Raw genomic sequence first — 24,682 nt, forward strand, 5'->3', positions numbered from 1 at the left:
TTCATTTTGCAATTCCCTGTTTTAATCAAAGGTCAGCTGTCCTGGCTCTGTTGTTAGGATGAATCTGTTTCCTTGATGGACAGCGTCTTCCTGACACTGTGGATCTTTTGCTGGAGATCCCTTGAGGGCGAACAAATTGGCAGGAAGTAAAAGGAGTCTCGGGGGGCAGGGGTCCTGGGTGGTGGGTGAATCCATCATCCGCCCCCAGAGGTTATGCTCAGCTTTATGCAGAGGCAGAGGAAGGCCCCGGCTGCCCTCCCTAGATCCCCTAATCCTGTGTGTGCGTGCGTGCATGCACGCGTGCTCACTCAGTTGTGTCCGACTGTTCACAACCTCATGGACTGTAGCCCGCCAGGCTCCTCTGTCCATGGAATTTTCCAGGCAAGAATATTGGAACGGCTTGCTATTTCCTTCTCCAGGAGATCTTTCTGACCCAGGGATTGAACCTACATCTCTTGTGTCTCCTGCATTGGCAGGTGTATTCTTTACCAGTTGAGCCACCGGAGAATGCCTTACTCTGTTTTTCCACTCACCCTCCTCAGACAGCCATGTGCTGCCTTAAAAAAAAAAATCTTATTATTGTGGTGAAATAGACATACCATAAAATTCACCATGTTGGTCATTGGAAAGCACACAGTTCAGTGACAGTTCATAGTGTTGTACAACCATCACCGCTTTCCAGTTGCAGAACGTTTTCATCGCCCCAGGAGGACCCTCCTTAGCCACTAAGCAGTGGCTCCCCCAGGCCCCCACCCACAGCCCTGGGCTACCAGCCTGCTTTCCATCACCATGGATTTGCCTGGTTTACATTCTGGATGTTTCCAGATTCCACAGATGTGTTCCATATAAGTGGAATCATACCATTATATGGCCTTTTGTGTCTGGCGACTTTCACAATGTTTTTGAGGCTCACCCACACTGTAGCATGTGTCAGAACTCCTTTCCTTCTCATTGTTGAACAATATGCCATATTTGGGGCTCCCCTGGTAGCTCAATGGCTAAAGAATCCGCCTGCAGTGCAGGAAACCTGGGTTTGATTTCTGTGTTGGGAAGTTCCCCCTGGAGCAGGGATAGGCTACCCACTTCAGTATTCTTGGGCTTCCCTGGTGGCTCAGACAGTAAAGAATCTGCCTGCAATGCGGGAGAGCTGGGTTTTATTCCTGGGCTGGGAAGATCTCTTGGAGGAGGGCATGACAACCCACTCCGGTATTCTTGCCTGGAGAATCTCCATGGACAGAGGAGCCTGGCGGGCTGCAGTTCATGGGGTCGCAAAGAGTCAGACATGACTAAGCACGGGACATGCCATATTTTGCTTATCCACTTGTCTGTGATGGACATTTGGGTTGTTCTCTCCTTTTAGTGTGAATGATGCTGCTATGTGTGTCCTTGCTGCAGGACAGGCATGTCTCAGTGAGAAGCTTTTCCTGCCAGTAACAGAGGATGCAATGCAACTGGCTTAACTCTGAAGGAAAATGCATCCTTAACTATGATGGAGGCACACCTAGGGCAGTTCCAAAGAGCCCTTCTCTTTGCTCTTTTCTTCCCCGCAGGCTGGCTTTCCTCATGGTTTCAGGCTGCAAAGTTACAGGGGGTCTAAGCAGACACGACATCACGGAGTGGAAGAAGAGGGGCTCTTTCTTCCTTGTGCCTCTTTTTCTAGAAGTTTTATAGCTTAACATTTACACTTTGGCCTACTAATCATCTCAACTTCATTTTTGTGTATGGTGTGAGGTTGGGATCCAGGTTCATAATTTTTTTCCATACAGATAGCAGATATCTAGTTGTTTCAACACTGTTAGCTCAGAAAGACTTCCCTTTCCCATTGGCACCTCTGTCAAAAATCAATTGCTGGGCTTGGGGGAGAACGCTGCTGCTGCTGCTGCTAAGCCGCTTCAGTCCTGTCTGACTCTGTACGACCCCATAGACGGCAGCCCACCAGACTCCGCTGTCCTTGGGATTCTCCAGGCAAGAACGCTGGAGTGGGTTGCCATTTCCTTCTCCAGTGCATGAAAGTGAAAAGTGAAAGCGAAGTCGCTCAGTCATGTCCGACTCTTAGCGACCCCATGGACTGCAGCCTACCAGGCTCCTCCGTCCATGGGATTTTCCAGGCAAGGGTATTGGAGTGGGGTGCCATTGCCTTCTCCACTGGGGGAGAATAGATACATGTGTATGTCTGGCTGAGTCCCTTCGATGTTCGCCTGAAACTACCACAGCATTGTTAACCAGCCACACCCCAATACAAAACAACAAGTTTAAAGTTGGAAAAAAAATCAGTTGCCCATGGACGAGCAGATCTATCGCAGGACTCTCTTTTCTGTTCTAATGGCCGATTCCCCTTTCTTTTTTATAACTTGGAGGATAATTGCTTTACAGTGTGGGTTTCTGTCATAGAGCAGTGTGAATCAGCCAGAAGGATATCATCTTTCTTTTTGCCCATACCACTCTGTCTTATCTACTATTGCTTTCAAATAAGCCTTCAAATCAGACAGTGACCTTGTTCTTTTGTGTGTCTGTTCTGAAAACACCCTAGCAGGAGATACCCTTACACATCCCACTGGCCAGAGCCACATCAACTCCCATTCCCAGCTCAACCACTGGCCAGGGGACTGGGGCCACATGAGTGAGCTAGCCCGTCAGAACTTCACTTGGAGAGGGGAGTGAAGAGTAGACACCTCAATCCAAAAGTCAAAGGTGAAAGCCAAGCTTTCCAGGAAGAAGTGGGGGAAACTGTAGGGTAAGAAGCCGACAGATTCTGCCCAAATGCACAAAGCAGGTCAGTGGAATTTTTAATCAGGGGAGAGAGAGAGAACAAAAGAATAAAAGGGACAGACAGGAAACCTCAATTCATCCTGGATATTCTTCCCAGCCACTGATGACAATGACAAAGGGGACATCATGGCCATAAGTGACAACAAGGCTTAGCATACAGCACAGTGAGCAATGACCCCTTGCCAATGAGGCGGGCTCCTTCCCCCCTGATGACAGCACCAGGGGCTTGGTGACACTTGAGCTCAATCGGGGGGGTGATGGTCCGGTCTGGGTGGTGGGGAGCAAGTCTTGGAGCTCTTGGCTGTGGTTTAGCTCCTTTCATTGTTCAGTCTTGGAGGCATGGGGATGAGTAACAGTTCCTGTAACTCTTAAGCTGCTCCAGTATTTCTTGGGACCATCCCAAACCATTCCTTAGGGCACATGTGACTTGGAGGCTGGTCCCACAGAGGGATGGGTTCGGCAGTAAATCACTCAAGTGCCTGGCTGCCTGGAGCCCACACACCACTGTGATGATACTGGCTCCCCGGCTGCTCCTTCTTATCCTCAGTAGCTCCATCATTCTGACTTGTCTGTCAGTTCCTTCAACTCCTTAATAGTTCTGTCCTCCAGGGCCCTCACTCAACTCTTCAATTCCTTCTAGAAGAGGGAAGCAAGGCTTTGAGACGGTTCCGACCTCTCTGGTCCTGGGTGTGTGATCACACAAGGATGGGAAGACTTATCTACGAGATTGCTCCTCTCTCTCCTCTCATTTTCCCCAGGTAGTTTGGTGAAACATGGTAGGCTATGAGTTTACGGCATTTCAAAGGTGCTGAGAGTCTGAAAGGTAAGTCCGAGTCCAGCCCAAGGGCTGCCCACCAGGGTCCACTGTAGCTCTAGAAGTTCTGCTTGTTGGGACTGACATGCTACGTTTCTGACGTAGCATGGAGTGGAGCAGCTGATCACAGGTCTTAGAGAAAGGTGGGCGTGGATGCCAAGTCCAGCCTGGACAGGTGACTTTGCTTCTTGGAACCTCAGTTTCCCCATCCGTCACGTGAAGGGTGAGTATTGACCTCCATGGTTGCTAGAGGAGATCTAAGGAGGCATGATGCAGACTGCCTGGCACTCAATAAGATTGCAGCAAATACTGTCCATCATTAGTATTTTTACTCTTTCAGAAGAAAAGAGAAGTTTCCTTCAGGGAGAAGACTGGAGTAGGATAAGGTGAGAGGTGGGTGTTAGAATTACAGAGGCTAGGGACTTCCTTAACGGTCCAGTGGTTAAGACTTCACCTTCCAACATATGGGTTCGATCCCTGGTTGGGGAGATAAGATCCCACATGCCTCCTGGCCAAAAAAAAAGCAAAAGCATAAAACAGAAGCAATATTGTAACAAATTTAATAAAGACTTTTAAAGTGGTCCACATTAAAAAAGAAAAAAAAAGAATGAGGGAGGCTCTAATATGGCTGAGACTAGGATGCATTTAGGCAGTGGGGTGTGAGGAAGGGTAAGGAAGGCCCACGGGTGGGGAAGGGGCCACTTTTCTTGGACCAGCCAAGTGTCTAGAGCCCAGGTTTTGATCCAGCCCCGCAGCCGGTCTTGGATCCCAATGTAGACACAGTAGACAGGCCTGGATTCCCAAGCCAAGGCTGAGAGTGGTGGGAGGAGCCATAAGAGTGCATGCCTTCTTCGAGTGGATGGGCCAGACCCATGATGCTCTCCATAGCAAACATGTGGTATGCTAGGAAACAAATAACCCCACTGAGACCGCTCCTTCTGGAAACAGGGGAAAAATGTGGATTATCTTGAGTTCAAAAATGTGGGCTCCCAGGTGGCCAATAAAGTCAAGGTAGTGGGATAGAAGCTGATTGATGAGTTTGGTTATGTTTTCTCTGGCCTTTCCGTGCTCACACTCGGTGCTATAAGGCCTTTCCACTTGGGTGACCATGGTTACATTCTTGGGGAGCACTGAGCACCCGGAGGGGCTCAGTGGGGCCATCCTGGATGCTGGGTGCCTACCAAAGACTCCTTTCCATGGTAAGGGGAAGGGAGAGAGAGGCTTTGCCGTGATGATTGCAGACAAGTTCCCTTGCTTCCTTCCTATGTCTCCGAGGGACCCTGGAAGTGGTTCTAGATGTTGGGGGGCTGCAAGAACCACTGGAGGTCATCTTGTCGGTCCCCTTCCACCTAAAGAATCCTACTTGGGGAAATGAGAGCCAGAGAGGGCAAGGGCCTCCTCGCTCGGGGTCACCGGGCTATCTGGGGACTCAGATCCATGGTCCCAAGGTTCTGACAATCTGCCTGAGAAGCATCTTGCTTTCTGTGGGTCCTGTCTGCTCTCAGCTCCTCTGCGGAGAAGGCTTACGGCTTCTTGGCATCTGCAAGCTAGACACTTTGAACTTGGGCTGCCGTGACCTTTCTGAAAGGCAGACTGGAGCAGGTTGCTTCCCAAAGGGCTGTCTTCAACAGCTTCAGGGCCTCTGCAGAGACCCCTACGTGTGCCCTTTGTAAGACATGTGAGGCCCTTCAAGAGCTGGCCTCTGTCCTCTCCTCTGCCGTTGCTCTCCAGTCGCACGGGCTGGCAGTGGGTCTCTCGTGTTCTCCTGCCTTTGCACATGCTGTTCCTGCTCCTCGAATGCCCTTCCCTCTTGTTCTTGAAGGTTTCTCAGGCTCTCTCCGTGGCCTCCTCTGACCCCCTAGGCTCAGCCACTCCTTCCTCTGAGCTCCCAGAGCTCTCGATCACTCCTCTATTAGCACTTATCTCATTGACTCAGAATGATTTGTTTACATGGCTCTTCTCCCCAGGGTAGGAGGCGTGCCTTCCACATCTGTATGTCTTCCTCCCCTAGAAGTGCCTAGCAGAGTGCCGGAAGCCCAGCCTGGGCTCAGGCGGTGTACATGGAGTGAATGGCCAAGGGACGTATGTGTCCTCAAAGGTCCCCCTGCACGTGGCCTGGAACGTCAGCGCCTGTGAGCCGTGCCTGGCTCCTGGCTCCTGTCCCGCTTTGCCTTCCCACAGCTGGGGCCTCTCTTCTCCTTCCAACAGCTGGCCCAGCCCTGCCCAGACTCGGGGGCCAGCCACAGCCTATCCCAGGGAGATTTAAAGAGCCCGTGTTCAGAAGTTCAGGTGACTCAGCCTCCCATGGGCTTGACCACGAGTTCTGTTGTCACCTGGGTCTAGACTCTTGGTTCCCACCACATCCCATGAGACAGGCAGCTCCCCAGGGACCATTTTCCCCAGATCTTAGTCCTTCTTATGAAAGAGTCTAAACTGAGTCCTCCTGGTCTAGCCCTGGTCTAGAATTGAGTCCCTGAGGATACGTGTCGCTTTCCTCCCCGTGGCCAGTGCCCAGCCACTGGGCCTCTCCGATACCCGCTGGCCCATTTAGATGGCAGACTTTTCCTGGGTGCCTAGCACGTGCAGGTACGGGGTCTCTGCTGCCACGGAGCTCACGGTAGGGGTGGGAGGAGCAGGGATGACACTGGTGATACCGGTGGGCAGTGCTAGGACAAGAGGTCAGGGGGGGCTCTGGGGTCACAGAGCAAAGTGCTGAAGTAACCTCAGAGCTGGGGTCTGACCTGAGATGGAGGGGGCCAGGAGACGTTACGAGGAGAAGCGGAGGAGGGGGGCTTCTTCCTGGTTGAGGGCTCCGAAAGGTCAGGGTCTGGAGAAATCTACCACCATGCCCCACATACAGACCAGAACCTTCCGTCAGGTCCGTGGGGCTGCCTGTGCCTGTCCTGGGAGCACAATGTTCTCACGGGAGGCACTGAAAATTGAGAGGACCATGGCTCCCTCCCATGGCGCTCCAAACCGGGCAGGCCCACGAAAGCTGTTTCTCCTTTATTTTATTGCTTAGCTGCTAAGTTGGAAAAGTCAATGGCACCCCACTCCAGTACTTTTGCCTGGAGAATCCCTTGGATGCAGGAGCCTGGTAGGCTGCAGTCCATGGGGTCGCTAAGAGTCAGACACGACTGAGCGACTTCACTTTCACTTTTCACTTTCATGCATTGGAGAAGGAAATGGCAACCCACTCCAGCGTTCTTGCCTGGAGAATCCCAGGGACAGCAGAGCCTGGCGGGCTGCTGTCTACAGGGTCGCACAGAGTCAGACACGACTGAAATGACTTAGCAGCAGCAGTGATGTTTGACTCTTTTATGACCCCATGGACTGTAGCCCATCAGGGTCCTCTGTCCATGGGATTTCCCAGGGAAGGATACTGGAGTGAGTGGCCGTTTCCATCTCCAGGGAATCTTCCTGACCCAGGGATGGAGCCTGCATCTCCTGCATTGGCAGGCAGATTCTCTACCACTGAGCCACCTGGGAAGTCCCTCTTCTTTATTTATTCAGTCGATATTGAGTGAGTCCCCACCATGAGCCAGGGACTAGGCTGGGAACTGGGGTGGGGGGGTGGTGCTGATCTAGGGAACCAAGATGCATTCCTGCCCTCAAAGGACTCATGGGCCAGTCAGGAGGGAGGCATAGAAAGAAGCCATGAGAGCACAGCATGGGGTTAGCAGTGGTGGGAGGGAGCCCCGTCTGGGAAAGAATGGCCACAGGGACCCAGACAGCACCACGGGCATCTCACCTATGTCCCAGAACCCTCACGTGGGAGCCAGGAAGACTGGTGGGCAGAGGGATAGCCCCACCACCTGGAGTCATCAGATGACCTATGCACAGTGTCTTATAGCTCTTAGCAGAGGCAGCAAGGCCCAGGGGGTTTAGGATCCTTCTAGTCGAGTCTCTGCTATTTGAGAGCTGATTGATTTTGGGGCAAACGACTGAGCTTTCCTTTACTCATCTGTAAAATGGGTTGTGTTTATGTATGGATGTGAGAGTTGGACTGTGAAGAAAGCTGAGCACTGAAGAATTGATGCTTTGAACTGTGGTGTTGGAGAATACTCTTGAGAGTCCTTTGGACTGCGAGGAGATCCAACCAGTCCATTCTAAAGGAGATCAGTCCTGGGTGTTCTTTGGAAGGAATGATGCTAAAGCTGAAACTCCAGTACTTTGGCCACCTCATGTGAAGAACTGACTCACTGGAAAAGACCCTGATGCTGGGAGGGATAGGGGGCAGGAGGAGAAGGGGACGACAGAGGATGAGATGGCTGGATGGCATCACCGACTCGATGGACATGAGTTTGAGTGAACTCAGAGAGTTGGTGATGGACAGGGAGGCCTGGCGTGCTGCCATTCATGGGGTCGCAAAGAGAAGGACACGACTGAGCGGCTGAACTGAATTGAACTGAATGCCTGCCTCTAGGGTTGCAGCCAGCCCCTGAGGAAATAGTAGTTATGTGATAAGCTTAGCAACGTAGTTGCTGCTCAACTCCTGTGGCTTGATTGTATTAACCGTCGTAATAGATAACAACGGGGAAGCACACATCCCTGTGGAAAGAAAGGGAGTTGCATTTTGTGCGTGTGTGCGCGTGTGCGTCTGCCTGTCGGAGAGTTTTTAGGGGGTTGAGTGCAGGGAGCCACAAAAGCTAGGGCCGTGGGCAGACCTCCAGGGCAGGGGACGCGCGGTCCGCTCCCTTCTCCTGCCCCCGCAGCGGGGCGCGCAGTCGGCGGGAGGCGCAGGTGTCCAGTGGGTCCCGCGCGTCCCCATCCCTCGCCGCCTTGGCCGGGCCCCAGCTCCCTTCTGCCGTCCGCCCCGCGTCCTCCTCTAACCTCGGGTCTGGACGGCGGAACAGTGGGGCCGGGAAAGTTTGAGTCACGGTGGGGGGAGCGGAGGAGGCGGGCCCGTGACCCTGAACGGGGTGGGCTCTAGGACCCGCCTCGGGCTCCCAGCAGGGGGACCCCGCCGCAAACCCAGGTCCCGCGCGCACCAGCCGCCGCGCGACGGAGCGAGGGGCCGGCTGCAGCGCTCGTCGGGTGGCCGCTGTGTGCACCAGGGCGGTCGCGCTCCCCAGGACCCGCGCGCCTCCACCGTGCCAGCCGCAGCCCCTCGGCCGCGCTCAGCATGAGGCCCCGGGCGCCGCTCCTGCGGCTGCTGCTGGCTGTCTCCGCGGCCGCCGCGGCGGTGGTCGGCGAGCCCGGGACGGCGCTGCCCCCTACCACGGGGGGCGCCACCCTGGCCATCGTCTTCGACGTCACCGGTTCCATGTGGGACGACCTGATGCAGGTGATGGACGGCGCCTCGCGCATTCTGGAGCACAGTCTGAGCCGCGGCAGCCGGGTCATCGCCAACTACGCGCTGGTGCCCTTCCACGACCCAGGTAGCGCCCCCCGCGCCCTCGGCCTGGCGCCCTGGCGCCGTGAGCTCACCCGCCGGCTCTGCGCCCGGGGCGCACTGAACGCCCGCCGGTTGCACCGCGGCCCGGCAGGGGCGCCTTCTCCACACGTCCGCTCTGCACCTGGGGCAGGCCTCGCAGCCGCTGCGTCCTCTCCCACCCCGCCACCCGCAACCCCGAACCTGATCCCTTCTCCCGCGCCTCCCCGCCCGCGTCCTCGGGTGGGTGACGGAGAGGCGCGCGCACTACCTTCAAAAGCCTCGCCGTGCGACTGTGCGGCTTCAGCAAATAACCTGCCTCCCGGAGCATCACAGGGTGAGAACCACCTCCCAGGCTCGCTGAGATGTTGAACTGGGGCTTTGGTGTCCAGGGCCTGGCCCGCGCGCGCCTCCACTGGGTTCTTAGACTTTGCTCCCATCGCGGGATTCGGGGGTCAAACGCTGCATATTGCTCCTCACCTGTTCTCGAGAGAAAAACAGCAGCCAGGTGGCCTCCACCTACCCCTCACTGCCAGCCGCCCCCCCCCAACCCTCTCTCCCCTGCGGGCAGCACCTCGCCCCCTACAGCACCCCTACTCCGCCCCCTACCGTTTAGCTCAGGGTTAAGGCCGTGCCCTTGAAAGGCTCCTGGGAGACCCCACTGTGGGGAGTTTCAAGGAAAGCAGCTGTGGAGCGGTGGGCTCAGACTCCCAACCTTGGGAGTGGCAGGACTGCTTGTTCTCCAACATTTTTAGTGAAAAACTTCAGACTTACAGTAACACAGGGAGAAAAAAACATACACGAACACCTGCCTGCCCACCACTCAGATCCCATGATTAATTTGACAAAGTTTTGTCCTGTCTCTCCATTCGGCACCTCCCTGTTCAGAAGGATAGCTTTCTAAAGCCAAAAACTAAACTAAAAATAGCAGAGTTTTTTGCAGAATTGTACTACAAAGTGCTCTTGTTCGGAGGAAATGCACCCAAGTCTGGATGAGCTAGGAAGCCCTGTTAGAAGCCCTGTTTTCCTTGATTAATCACAGCATCATCAGAGATTTTTGAAAAGGTGGGTGTGACATAATCCCTTACAGCCCTCAGGCTGAGTGTGGAGTCCCTCCGCTTCCAGGAGCTCTGGGCTCTGTAAAGCTCTGCAGCTCACAGCCCAGAAGCCATGGGTCTAGAAAGATTTCTGGGAACAGCAGAAGCTTGGCTCCCACCTGGAGGTCAGGAAAGAGCAAGGTTAGGGGAATTGTGACATCATGGGTGTGCGGTGTGTCCTGGGGGCTTCAGCTCAAACACAGCTCATCCTCTGTCCCCCTAACTTTCTCACTCCCTTTCTGGGTCATTCTTGGGCTTCCAGAGGTACTGCATTGAAAGCGCTTAGCGATCATTTAATCCACCCCTACTCTTACAATTGGAGAGACTGAGGCTCTGGACATGGACAGGACTTCCCCAAGGCCACCTGCCAGGCTGGCATAATTTCTGACTGATGCAGTGAACATGAGTTTGAGCAGATTCAGGGAGATGGTGAGGGACAGAGAAGCCTGGTGTGCTGCAGTTCTATGCAGTCACAAGGAGTAGGACAAGACGGAGTGATTGAACAACAATAACCCATATTTGTCTCTAAAATGCTTGGCTCCATTGGCGGGCAGGAGAGCAGCCTGTTGGAAGTGGATACAGTGTTCCGGGCTCCTTAGTGTCTTCACCGTCCCCTCACTGGCCATCATCTTCTGGAAGCCCTCATTCCACCCCCAAGCTCTCCTCTCCTCTCTGGAGGCTGAGCGCATGCGTGACCCTCTAACCTTCACTCCATCTTCTGCAAAACAAAAAAATCCCACCCCCCTTTCCCATCTCTGCTTCCCAAACCATGCTCCCTACAGACACCCCAGGTCCAGTGGAGGGGGAACCTCAGTGTTTATTGAGCCCTTGCTGTATGCACAGTCTTGTGAGGCTGTCAGTGTGAAGCAGGCAGGGTTCACGTCAAGGAGCCAGCAGCCTGCAGGCGATAAGACAGGCAGAGGGTAGCAGGTATCCCTCCTGACCACTCCTGACTGTTGGTTAGTGTGGGAGGGGACTCATCAAAGGCTCTCTGAGGAAGCAGCATTGGAGCAGGACCTGAGGAAGATGAAGGGAAATTGATCAGCTTTTGACCACATGCTGGGGGATGCTAGGTGCCAGGGATACAGAGGGAAGGAGGTCTTCCTAAACACATGGAGCTTGCTGAGTGGTGGTTGACACGTTGGGGCAGGTGTCTGTGGCTGTGGAGCCTGGGTGCAGGAGGGGTGAGATGGGGCAGCTGGGAGAGGCGAGATTGGTCCGGGCTGTTGTTAGCGAAAGGTAGGGTCTGGCTGCTCAAAAGCCAATAAACAGGCTGGGTTGGTGGAAAGGAAGGTTTGCTTTATTTCAGATGCCAGTAACTGGGCGGGGGAGGGTGGACGTCCGTCCAGAGGTCGACACCCCTCCACCCCCAACCACCACCAGGGACAGTCACTGGGGAAGAGCTTTTGTAGATGGAGGGAGGGGCTACATGCAGAAACAGCACAGTCGGCTCTGACAGTTGTCTTGAAACTGGTCATCGGTGGTTCTGACCAGCATCATCTTGGTTGTTTTGGGTGCGGTTAATCTTCAGTTCCAGGGTCGGTCTGTTTCCATTTCTTTGAGGCACATTCTCAGAATTGGGGCAGCTTGTGTCATGGCTACAGTCTGGTCATCATGTACTTAACTTCTCCACCTGGTCGGGGTTTCAATATCTATAAGACAGCTCACAGGATATGGCTCAGAAAATTATCTAGAGACCTTGAGAAGGAACCAAAGATCTTCGACTATGCTTGATGAGTACCTTACTATTATTTGGTCTCCTTTGACTGTTTCCCCTTATTTCTGCATATTCACACTTCTCTGATTAAACTTATTTTTGACTAATGTTTTTCCACAGAAAAAAGGCAGGCAGAGGACATGGGTGGGGGTTGGCGGGGGGCAAGGACCATAGCGTCCTGCTCCATTTCACTATGACCGCGGAACTGAGGATTCTTAGATCTCCTTTTATGGGCTTTGAGCAGACACTGAGTGTTTCTGAGCAAGGATTGGAGCTGTGGTTTAGGTTAGGCTGTGTCTTTTGACTTGGCCAGTAGAATTCCCTTTGGTGGAAGTGGAGCTGAGAGATTGGGGTTTTAGCTGACAGTTCAGGGCTTCCCTGGTAGCTCAGACGGTAAAGAATCTGCTGCCTGCAATGAGGGAGACCTGGGTTCAATCCCTGGGTTGGGAAGATTCCCTTGGAGAAGGGAATGGCTACTCACCCCAGTATTCTGGCCTGGAGGATTCCATGGACAGAGGAACTTGACAGGCTATAGCCCACAGGGTTGCAAAGAGTCAGAAGTGACTGTCACTTACTCACTCAGGTCCCAGGACTGTGTACTGGGAGGGTCTTCCTAAAGGAAACCCCTACATTAAACCTCAGAGACCACACTTTGCAAGGCAAGTTTCAAGTGGTTCTGGGTGGCACATGCTTCGAGATAAACCAGAACCTGTGCTTTGGAAATGTTTTTTTAATGGAAAAAAAAAAAATGGTATGTTCCCAAATGGCAGAGTTAGACTTTTGCTAATGGTTTTATTTTGGCTGAAATTTAGGTTGTTTTCAGTTTTTCTCTATTAAAATGTCTCAAAAAGCACTCTGGTGTGTAAATCTTTGTCTGCATCTTTGGTTTTTTCATTAGATTAAAGTTTTGGAAGCAGAATTCCTAGGTCATTATATAAACACACTGAGTGGGGGGGCAACTCTTCAAATTGTTTTCCAAAATGTTTTGGAAGTTTAAACTTCTACCAGAAGCCTCTGAGGGGACCGTTTAAGCGCAGCTACCCTCAACCCTAGTGTGCTGTGTGTGTGCTCAGATGCTCAGTCTTGTCTGACTCTTTGCAACCCGCTGGACTGTAACCTGCCAGGCTCCTCTGTCCATGGGATTTCCTGGGCAAGAATACTGGAGTGGGTTGCCATTTCCTTCTCCAGGGGATCTTCATGACCCAGGGATCAAACCCATGTCTCCAGCATTGGCAAGCAGATTCTTTACCGCTGAGCCACTGGGGAAGCCTGAACAGCTAGTAAACTGGAAAGGGGCATTGTGTTTTTGTTTTTTGTGTGTGTGTTCAGTCGCATCTGACTCTTTTCGGCCCCATGGACTATAGTCTGCCAGGCTCCTCTGTTCTTTAAATTTTCTAGGCAAGAACACTAGAGTGGGTTTCCATTTCTTATTCCAGGGGCTCTTCCAAACCCAGAGATTGAACCCAAGTCTCTTGCATTTCCTCCACTGACAGGCAGATTCTTTACCTCTAGCACCACCTGGGAATCCCCCAGCCCTAGGGATTAGGATAATACTATCTAGCCCCCACCCCTAATTCTAAAGATGGAAAATGATCTCTACTGATTTCAGTTGCTAGTGAGTTTCAGTAAGTTCTCAAGTGTTCACTAGATTTTTTTTGTGTGTGTGTGAATTTCTTCTTTTGTAAATTGTCGTTTCCTGTATTCATTTTTCCATTTGAGATTTTTAGTGGTTTTCTTATCAGTCAGTATGAGGACTTTATATTGATGATATTATTGCTTTTTGTTGTACGGTTTTGTATGTTGTAGCATTTTCCCTGATTGTTTGCCTTCTAATATTTGTGGTTCTTAATGTTCTGAAGTTTTAAATGTTTATGTACTAAATCTAGTGACTTTTTCCCTTTGTAAATTTCTTCACTTGCATTCTTAGAAAGATATTTTTTTTCTTATCACAAAATCAGTTAGGTACATGTTCTAGGTTTTTTCATTTGTTCTCTTTTTTTCTCTTTATGTTTACTTTTTAAACCTGGGATTTAAAAAAATCAGCATATGGTATTAAAAATAACTTGATGTGATTCTTCTAGAACAGGATAATGGTTAGGGTACATTGTATCAGATATTCCTTTCTGTTTCATTCATTTGGATCCTGTCTTTATCCAAAATTACTTTATATCAATTAATTTATCTTTCCATTCTGTCCTGTTGTATGACAGTTCTTATCCCGGGGCACACTGCATTCATTATTTGGGTTATAATGGGGCAAATCCTTCCTCCTATTCTTTAAAAAAAATTTACCCCCAGCCTTATTGAAATGCAATTGACACATAATATTGTGTTAGTTTAAAATGCCCAGTGTATTGATTTGATACATTTGTATATTGCAAAATGATTACCACTATAGCACTGGCTACTGCTTCCAACTTGTCACATAATTGCCATTTCTTTTTTGTGGTGAGAACATTTGTGATCTACTTTCTTGGCAATATTCAAGTACATAAGACAGTATTATTAGTGATAATTACTATGTTCTGCATTCAATTCTCAGAACTTATTCATCTCATAACTGGAAGTTTGTACCCTTTGACTAACATCTCCTTATTTCTGCTACTCCTTGACTCCTGGAAACCACCATTTTTCTCTGTTTCTATGAATTTTGGTGGTTTTTTTTTTTTTTTTTTTAGATTCTATATATAAGTGAGATCATACAGTATTTGTCTTTCTCTATCTGACTCATTTCACTTAGCATAATGCCCTCAAGGTCCATCCAAGTTGTCCCAAACAGCAGGATTTCTTTCTTTCTTGTGGTCAAATAAGTTTCCCTTGTGTATGTATGCTGTATCATCTTTATCCATTCACAGCTGACCACTTTAATTTTTATCTTTTTTGCCACAGTGTGCAGAAGGATCTTAGATCCCTGACCAGGGATGACACCAGTGACTGCTGCAGTGGAAGTGCAGACTTCCCCACCAGGGAAGTCCCGACAGTTTAAAATTTTTAGTGAACTTTAAATTTTAGAACAGTTTTAAATTTACAGAATTATTGCAGAGATAGTACAGCAGTTCCCATATACCCAACATCCAGTTGTCTCTATTATGACCATCTTCCATATAATGGTGCATTTATCTCAACTGACGCTGGGAAAAACTGAAGGCAGGAGGAGACGGGGAGGACAGAGGATGAGATGCTTGGATGGCATTACTGACTCAATGGACATGAGTTTGAGTGACCTCTGGGAGTTGGTGATGGACAGGGAAGCCTGGCATGCTGCAGTCCATGGAGTCACAAAGAGTTGGACATGACTGAGCGACTAAACGGAACAACCCAATATTGAAATATTATTATTAACTAAAGTCCATTCTTTATTCGGATTCCCTCAAATTTCCCCTCGTCTGTTTCAGGATCCCATCCAGGACCCTGTGTTACATGTCCCTGCCATGTCCCTTAGGCTTCTTTGGTTGTGGTGTTTTTCAACCTTTGTTTTTGATGACCTTGACAGTTTTGTTTCGTATTGCCCAGATGTTTTGTCCCTCCGTCGTAATCTGCCGGGTGTTTGTCTCCAGTTAGAGTGGGTAATGGGAGGAAGATCACAGAGGAACAAGGCTGTTCTCGTCCCATCATGTCAAGGGTACATGCCATCAGTGTGACTTATCACTGTTGACGCGGACCTTGATCACCTGGCCGAGGTTGTCGATTGTCTTCATGGAAGCTTACTCTTTTCTTTCTCCCTTTCTGTTCTATCCTCTTTGGAAGAAAGTCACTACATGCAGCCCACACTTAAGAAGTAGGGAGATGTGATCCACCTCCGTGAATGTGGAGTATTTACAAAAACTGTTTGGAAATCTTCTGCATGAGAGAGTTGACTCCTCTCCATTTATTTGCTTATTCGATCATTTGTATGTATCAGTATGGACTCATCGTGTTATTCTTTGGGTTGTAATCCAATACTGCTGGGTTTATTTTGTTGCTCAAGTTTTTCCAACTTTAATCATTGGAAGCACTTTCATTTGGCCTCTGTACCGTTGACATACACTTACTGTTGGGAGCTAGTTTTTAAAGCACTTTCTTACTTTCTGGCTCTACAAGCTATTCCAGACTCACGTATTTCCTGTCCTAGTTGTAGAATTAGCAGTTTCTCCAAGGAACCCTGGTTCTGTTTATTAAAAGATGGTTTCGATGCCAGCATTAGACACCAGCACCCAGGTCCTTCCCAGGTGGCACAGTGGTAAAGAATTCGCCTGCCAGTGCAGGAGACACAGGAGATGTAGGTTTAATCCCTGGGTTGGGAAAATTCCCTGGAGTAGAAAATGGTAACCCACTCCAGTGTTCTTGCCTGGAGAATTCCATGGGCGGAGGAGCCCGGCAGGCTGCAGTCCACGGGGTCACAAACAGCTGGACACGACTGAACACACACCTCTCACTTCTCTGAGTGCGAGGTGTGCTTGTTGCTACTGGGTTGTCACTGCTTCTGTTTCTTCAGCTGACAGAGCAGGAGATACATGTTGTATACGTAACTTGTGTATGTACCTATATCTATTTCTGTATTTACCGTTTGTATCTAGATTAAGCTGAACGCGTTCGTTCTGCAGCCTCCAACTCTCTTTCATTACCACGTGGATCCCGCTAATCTACTCCTGCTTATCTATAACCTCCCACGCCGACAGTGACTACCCCGGCTGTCTTCATCCACCACCCACTGTCACTGACATAGCTGTTCAGTGTCAGTGCACATTTGTGGTGGTTTTCGCATAGCTAACTTGCACCCCATGGAAAACAACTTTATTAACGAGAGTACCGTTCTTTTGCCTTTTGTCTTGTAGATGCAACTCATTTCCAGAGTCACTTGGCCCGGGACCTTCTTCATGTTCTTTTTTATTCATCTTCATTTTAAAAATATTCTTGAACATGATTCTTTTCAGATGAAAAGTAGAAAAACTTAATCAACTTCCCCCCAACATTTCCTGCTGTGATTTTGCTCAGAATTGTGTTAAATTTTGATTTGGGGAAGAATTATCATTAAAAAAATTTAATTTTTTCCATGTAGGAGTGCTGTGTGTATGCTGTGTTAGGTTGCTCAGTCGAGTCTGACTCCTTGTGACCCCATGGACTGCAGCCCTCCAGGCTCCTCTGTCCATGGGATTTCCCAGGCAAGAATGCTGGAGCGGATGGCTATTTCCTTCTCCAGGGGATCTTCCCCACCCAGGGATTAAGCCCAGACTCTTGTGTCTCCTTCACTGGCAGGTGGATTCTTCACCTCTGCACCACCATGTTGGAGACCTCTTCCTTTTTTTTTTTTTTTTTGCATATTTATTTCCTTTATTGAAAACTTGTAGTCTTTTTCCCTTATAAGTTCCACCCAATTCTTTTTAAGATCATCTGTAAATATTCGGGGTTTTGTATGACTATTTTGACCAGGACTTTTTTTCATTACATTTTTTGTAAATGAGTATTGCTAGTATGTTGGAAAGCAATTTATTTTCATATATTTATTTTGTTTCCAACTTTCTTACTAAAGGGTTTTTAAAAGACTAGTTCTAATTTTTTTTTGAGGGAGTAATGTCTTGAGTTGTCTAGGTTGACAACCACAGCCTGTCCAAATTATAATATTGTTTCCTTTTTTCCAATCAAATTTTTCACTCATTTGGAATGTTTTGTGGTATTTAGCAGCTAGAGCTTTCAGAACAGTGTTAAGTACTGGGTCTTGTCTTTATTGTATTTTTTCTTGTTGGTTCTTGATTTGAAGTTTTCTTCATCAGATGGAGGAAGATACTCTCGTCCTTAATTTACCAAGGGTGGAAAAAACACCCCCCAAACAAATGAAACCCAATGGCTCAGCGGGTAAAGAATCTGTCTGCAGTGCACGAGACACAGGACATGTGGGTTTGATCCCTGGATTGGGAAGATCCCCTGGAGGAGGAAATGGCAACCACCCCGGTATTCTTACCTGAAAAATTCCATGGATGGAGGAGCCTGGTGGGCTGCAATTCAAAGGGTCGCAAAGAGTCAGATACAGCTGAGCACTGAACTGAAATCTGACAAACAAACCAGAAAAGCCAAATGAGGGTGGGTGCTCAGTATTAGCCAGTGACTTTCTGCCTTTGCTGAGATGTTTGTGAGATCTTTTGCCTGTTGACATCTTGATATGATTCTTTCCTTCTTAACCATTTCCACATTCCTTGCTTAATAATCCACCATGACTGAGCAGGGATTATTCTTTGGTATACAGCTGGATTCTATTTGCCAGTGTCTTGTTTGGGGCTTCTCCGCTCATTTCAATATGTGTGATCAGTAAGTGATATTTCTTTGTGCTCTTTGTCAAATTTTGGCATCAAGGCTTAGCTCTTTCAGTAAACAACTAAACTTATTGTTTCCTCAAAAAATTACAAATTTAACACATGCTTGTTAAATGTTCTAATAACACTACTCTCAAGAAATGCAAACACTTTAATTTTGTGTGCTTCCAGACTCTCTGCGTGTGTGTCGTTCACTTGCATACATGTGTACACTTCATTTTTTTATTACATAAAAATAGGATGATATTATGCATACTGTTTTGCAACCTGCTTTTCTGCCTGACATGATATATCATGGGTATCTTTTCATGTTAGGAAATACCAATCCACCTCATTGTTTTCATGACTACAGAAGGTGTTACAGGAAGGATCTTAATTTTTTAAATTAATAATTAATTATTTAAAAATTGGGGTATAGGTGCTTTACATGCTGTGTTAGCTTCCGCTGCACAATGAAGTGAATAAGCTATAAATATACATATATCCTCTCCCTCTTACACCTCCCTCCCACACCCATTCCCTGATCCCACACCTCCAGGTCACCACAGGGCACCAAGCTGAGCCCCTTGCTCTATACAGGAGGTCCCCACTGCCTCTGTTTTATACATGGCAGTGAGCATATGTCAGTCCCAGTTCATTCCCCCCCTCCTCCCCCCACCATGTCCACATGGAGAGATTTTCATGTATCTTCTCTTGACTTATCCAGCCATTCTCATATTGTGGAAAATAGGTTGCTTTGAGTTTCTTTACAACACACACACACATTTGCAAAAGCGTAGCTATTGGATAGGTTCTCAGAACTGCAATTGCCATTGTTAAAGCATGTGAGCATTTTTAACTTTAATAGAGATCAGCGAACTGTCCTCCAAAAGCGCTGTACCATCTTGCCCTCTTACTAGAGAGTATGACACTGCTTTTCCCAACCTTGTTGGCATCCAGGGACATTACTCTTCCTGCTTTTGCTAATTCAGTAGGTGAGAAGTGCTGACCTGTTTTAATTTGCATACGCCTGATTGAGGGTGAGTTTGAGCATCTTCTCTGGGTCGCCAGGTGTCCTGCCAGCCTTCCGCAGGGAAGAGGTGGTTTTAGCTGGTCAGCAGCCAGGATTCTTGTCGTTGTTTAGTCGCTCAGTCGTGTCTGACTCTTTTGCAATCCCCTGGACTATAGCCCACCAGGCTCCTCTCTGTCCATGGGATTTCCCAGGCAAGAATACTGGAGTGGGTTGCCAATTCTTTTTCCAGGGGATCTTTCCGACCCAGGGATCAAACCTGTGTCTCCTGCACTGGCGGATGGATTCTTTACTGAGCCACCAGGGCAGGAGCCAGGATGCAGGCAGGCAAAGTGAACGTGTTCAGTAGGCAGAATTGCCCATGAGGTGGGGTGACTTGGCTTCTTGCCACATGCTCTAATGTGTGTGTGTGTATATGAGTGTGTGTGTGTGTGTGTGTACCGGTATATACTGTCACCCTGGAGTGACACTGCTATTGACAAACTTCTCATCATGAAGTAGATAAATCAGTCTTTGCCCTGAGCAGAAAATCCAGCCCTCTGACCTGCCCCCCCAGTGCATCTCTCCTTGGACAGGCTTGTCCCTGTCACTGAGGGCGCCTCATCAAAGTGCCGTGTCCCTGCCTGAGCTTTCCAGCATGACTGTGCAGGGCAGGGGTGTGGGGAGAGGAGCGGGCTGGGCATGCCTCCGGGAGGAGGAGCAGGAGAATGGGGACGTGGTGAGTCTGAGAGTGGGGAGGCTGCCTGCTCGGCAGGCCTGGGGTGGCTGAGTACATTTGGTCCACCCGGTCCCCAGGGATCCCTGACAGACTCACAATTCACTGGCTCCTATGTGATTCCCAGGGGATTCCCCGGGAAGGATGGGCCAGGCAGGATGCCAGTTTGGGCTGTGGCACCTTCAGTCAATCCCGCCAGGCCCCCAGAGAAGGGCCCAGGTCTATTAACCACTGGGTAGTCCCTGTAACAAAGAGGCCTGGGCTGCTCTGAGAGGTGGGGAGACAGAAGTGACCTTTGAGTTGAGATGGGGAAGGGCTGGGTGTGGGGGCGGTGGTGGTGGTTTAATCACCAAGTCGTGTCTGGCTCTTTGTGACCTCAAGGACTATAGCCCACCAGGCTCCTCTGTCCATGGGATTTCCCAGGCAAGAATACTGAAGTGGGTTGTCATTTCCTTCTCCAGGGGATCTTCCCGACCCAGAGGTCAAACCTGGGTCTCCTGCCTTGCAGGCAGATTCTTTACCAACTGAGCCACCAGGGAAGCCCCGGGTGTAGGTGGTGGGGAGGGGAGGGGGTCCACATAGGACCAGGGGTAGCACCGTGGGCAAAGGGAATAGAACAAATGATGGCTCTGAGGCTGGCGGGAGTGTCGATCTGAACATCTCCCTGGAGACGGGGGGACTGGCAGATGTGGACGCTCAAGGCAGAGCCTGAACCCATCATGTGATCAGGGCCCCAGGAGACTCTCAGGAGACACGGATTCTAGACTCCTGGATGCCAAGGAGGAAGCCCAGGAAGGTTCTGAGGTTCTGGGGCTACTTTAGCTCTTTGGATAGAACCACAGTTGCTTCCTGCCCCGCCTTGTCTGCCTTCAGCGGTGTCTTCAAGGGAGTCCATTCAAGGGAGTTCCTAACCCTGGGCTCAGGAACTGTTATAGTCCTAGCAGGCCAGACTTCCTTTTCTCTGCCTTTTAGACATGGAAGGACTGAGTTCCGGAGAGAGGACACAATTTGCCCACCGTGGTGGCAGATAGTGGGACCCTGCATGGGGCCCCTGAAGCTGGAGGAGGGGCCATGTGCACATCCAGAGTGACCCCAGGATCTAAGTGCTGCTTTCGAGGAGGTGGGAAGCATCTCTGCAGCTTCCTCGTTGTAAGACCTTGGGCAGTTTGCTTTACCCACCTAAGCCCTAGAATTCTCATCTATAAAACAGAGATAATAAATAGGAGGCTATAGTTTGCAATATGATTTTTTTTCTGAGCAAATGTATATAAAGTGCCTAGGACAGAATCGGATGCTTAATAAATATCAAAACAATGATAGCTGTCTTTATCATCATCGTCACCTTCATTCTGGGATTCAGTATAGCCAATATGTGGCTTTGGAGCCAATTATGTGACTTTGGAGCCAATTATGTGGATTGGGACACTATTCTAGATGGAATTCTAGACATTATTCTAGACTCGGGGAAGAGTCCTGGATGTGAGATCTTTGTGAGATTGGACCTCTGGTGCCTGACTGTGGCCTTGACCACTGGGACGCACACAGTGGGTGAGGGGCTGGACCATCCATCACCCACGTGAAGGGCTGGGTGATTCTTCTTGTGTGTGATCCTCATGTCCCAGAGGCTCCACACCCTCCTCTTGTCGAGTGGAAAAAACTTCCCTATGGAGAGATGGTTCCGGGCCAGGCTTCTAGGACTTGCATGCTTCAGGACAGCACCAGGAGAGCCAAGGTCATGGGTTTAATCATCTCTGGGGCCGGCGAGCCCTGCTCAGAGAGACTGCACGCCACATCTGCCCAGCTTTTTGGCAAGTGCCCACCTTCAGTCACGAACCTCCCTTCCCCTCCAGGAACAGGAATGAGGGGCTGGGGAACAAGTGTCAAATGTCTGCAGCTTCATGCGTGGTTGAGAGATTGGATCTGGGGTTGGGCAGGCCCAGGTTTGAATCCCATCTCTGCAACTTCCTCATTGTAAGATCTTTGGAAGTTTGCTTTCTCTTCCTAGCCCTTGAGTTCTCATCTATAAAAGAGAGATAATAAATAGGAGGCTATAGCTTGCTATATGTTTTTTTTTCCTGCAAATGTATATTAAGTGCCTAGAACAGAATCAGTTCAGTTCAGTTGCTCAGTCGTGTCCGACTCTTTGCGACCCCATGAATCGCAGCATGCCAGGCCGCCCTGTCCATCACCAACTCCCGGAGTTCACTCAAACTCAACGTCCATCGAGTCGGTGATGCCATCCAGCCATCTCATACTCTGTCATCCCCTTCTCCTCCTGCCCCCAATCCCTCCCAGCGTCAGAGTCTTTTCCAATGAGTCAACTCTTCGCATGAGGTGGCCAAAGTACTGGAGTTTCAGCTTTAGCATCATTCCTTCCAAAGAAATCCCAGGGCTTAATAAATATCAAAACAATGGTAGCTCTCCTTATCATCATCGTCACCATAATTCTAGGAGACAGTGTAGCCAATTAGGTGGCTTTGGAGCCAATTATGTGGATTGGGACATCATTCTAGATGGAACATGGTCCTCACAGAATTCTTGTCCTTCCTAGAACCTCAAAATGTGACCTTTTTTGGAAACAGGGTAATTGAAGATGTAATTAGTCAAGATGAAGTCATGCAGTAGTAGGGTGAGCCCTTAATCCAATGTGACTGGTGTCCTTATAAGGAGAGAAGAGGCACTGGGAGGCGGCCCTGCAACAATGGAGGCAGGATTGGAGTGATGCTGTGTCTGCAAGTCAGGGAGCACCAAGGATTGCTGGGACCAGAAGAGGTGAAGAGGCAGACGGCATGGGGCAGAGTCTCCTCGAGAGCCTTCAGAGAAAGCATGGCTGCTGACACCTTGGTGTTGGACTTCTAGTCTCCAGGAATGTGGGAGAATACACTTCTGTTGTTTAAAGTCACCAAGTTTGTGATCTTTTATTATATTAATAGTAACCCCAGGAAACTAGTGGGGCTGCCCCAGTGGCTCAGATGGTAAAGAATCTGCCTGCAATGCAGGAGACCTGGCTTCAATCCCTGGATGGGGAAGATCCCCTGAGGAAGGGAATGGCAACCCACTCCAGTATTCTTGCCTGGAGAATCCCATGGACAGAGGAACCTGGTGGGCTACAATCCACAGGGTTGCAAAGAGTCAGACACAATTGAGCAACTAACACTTTCAGGAAACTAGTACAGATATTAACTACCACTTAAAAGTTGTATGACCTTCACCAAGGTCTTGGCATCCTCAATTCTAACAGGGAACTGTTAATAGGACTGAGCTAAACTCTGAAATAATAAGTGCTCAATGCATTGAAACTGCTGCTAGGGTCATCACCCACTTCTACCTCCGCCGCCGCCACCACCACTAGCATTATCATCAGTGTCATCAGCATCAGCGTTATCATCAACATCATCACCACCATCATCATCACCATCATCACCATCATCACCATCATCACCATCAGCAGCAGTAGCACCACCACCACCATCACCCACATCAAATCATGCTAGGAAGGGCTTTTTATCCAGAGCCAACCCTGCCTGGACCACGTGAGGGAAGGAGATGGACAGAGGCTTAAGCAAGCCCTCCCAGTGGGCAAACTCACATGGAGACATGCCAGGTATCCTGCCCTGTCCTCGTACCTCACTCTATCCTGCTGAAAGGCAGGTCTTGAAATGACCACCCTGCTGAAAGCACCGTGTCCTGGAAGCTTAGGGATGGTGAGTGATGATGTTGCGGCAAGTGTCAGGAATGAAAAATAAAGCCGTGGACCAGCATCAAAGAAAGACAAGAAGGCATCCATCTCTGTCTCACAGCCTGGAGCTGTAGATGGATGGGTGGGCGGGAGGACAATCAGACAGCAAGGAGGACAGGTGGAAAGAAGACCTTCATGTCCCCATTCCTGTCTGGGCATCTTGATAGCTGGTCCAGCCCTGGAATGATGGGACTGGTTAGTAACAGTCAGAGCGTGGAGGTGGCTTGGGGATTATCTGTTCAGTGCAAGGAGGAAATCAGACTAGTTTTGTGCATCAGTGTGTCTGTGTATGCAAGTGTGCTCTCCCCTGAGGGCCTTCTTTGTTCAGAACTTGGGGCAGAGCTTTTAAAATGCCCTGTCCTCTACCTCAAGAGGAATGATACACACTTTTGTCCATCTGGCCAGCTCTCCCTTAATACGGCCAACTCCCCTGCATGCCCTGAATAACCACCTTTGGTTTCCTGCCTCGTTTTGGATCTGTTTCTCTGAATGGTGGGCAGCGAGCGGCATACTGTGATGGAGGGCCTGGGGATCAGACAGGCTTCACATCCAGCAAATAATTGCTGAGTGTTGACTGTATGGCTGGCATTGTGCTGGGCGTAGGATAGAAAGATAAATGAAACTTCAGTCCTGACTTGAGGCTGCTCAAACAGTATACTCTAACAGGATTTGTTATGAGTAAATAAAGATTATTCATGAACTCATTTGGACAGTATTTCTTAAGCACTCACCATGTGCCAGGCACCAAAGTTGGCAGGAGGTCTACAATGATGAACAAGAGAAGGGATCACTGTTGGCATGATGTAGTCAATCAGTTCTTCTGCCAGATCTTTCCACCTGACCTTGAAGGACTCCTTTCCCCTCTCTGGCCTCAGTTTCACTGTCTTTTTAAAGCTGGGGATCTTCAGATCTCTTCATCCTCAACATTGTTATGTTTGGCACATAGGTTGGTCGTCAAATCATTTTTCCCCAAGCCCATTTCTTTTGAAAAAATTAATTTTATTGAAGTATGGTTGCTTTATGATGTGAAGTTCTGCTGTACAGCAAAGCAATTCAGTTATACACATGATATATTCTTTTCCATTATGGTTTATCACAGGATATTGAATATCGTTCCCTGTGCCATACGGTAGACCTGTTGCTTATCCATCCTATGTATAA

General features: G+C 49.3%; 1 protein-coding gene across 1 annotated transcript in view; it reads left to right on the top strand.

The window, feature by feature from the left end:
• Positions 1 to 8,573: 8,573 nt before the first annotated feature.
• HMCN2 (hemicentin 2) overlaps positions 8,574 to 24,682 on the top strand; it is a 176,913-nt gene continuing 160,804 nt past the window's right edge. The window contains exon 1 of the mRNA XM_027556578.1: positions 8,574 to 8,964. Coding sequence (XP_027412379.1) covers positions 8,709 to 8,964 — 256 coding nt within the window. The 5' untranslated portion in view covers positions 8,574 to 8,708. The remainder of the gene's footprint in view (positions 8,965 to 24,682) is intronic.

This window comes from Bos indicus x Bos taurus, chromosome 11, assembly GCF_003369695.1.
Source record: "Bos indicus x Bos taurus breed Angus x Brahman F1 hybrid chromosome 11, Bos_hybrid_MaternalHap_v2.0, whole genome shotgun sequence".
NCBI classification, from domain to species: Eukaryota; Metazoa; Chordata; class Mammalia; order Artiodactyla; family Bovidae; genus Bos; species Bos indicus x Bos taurus.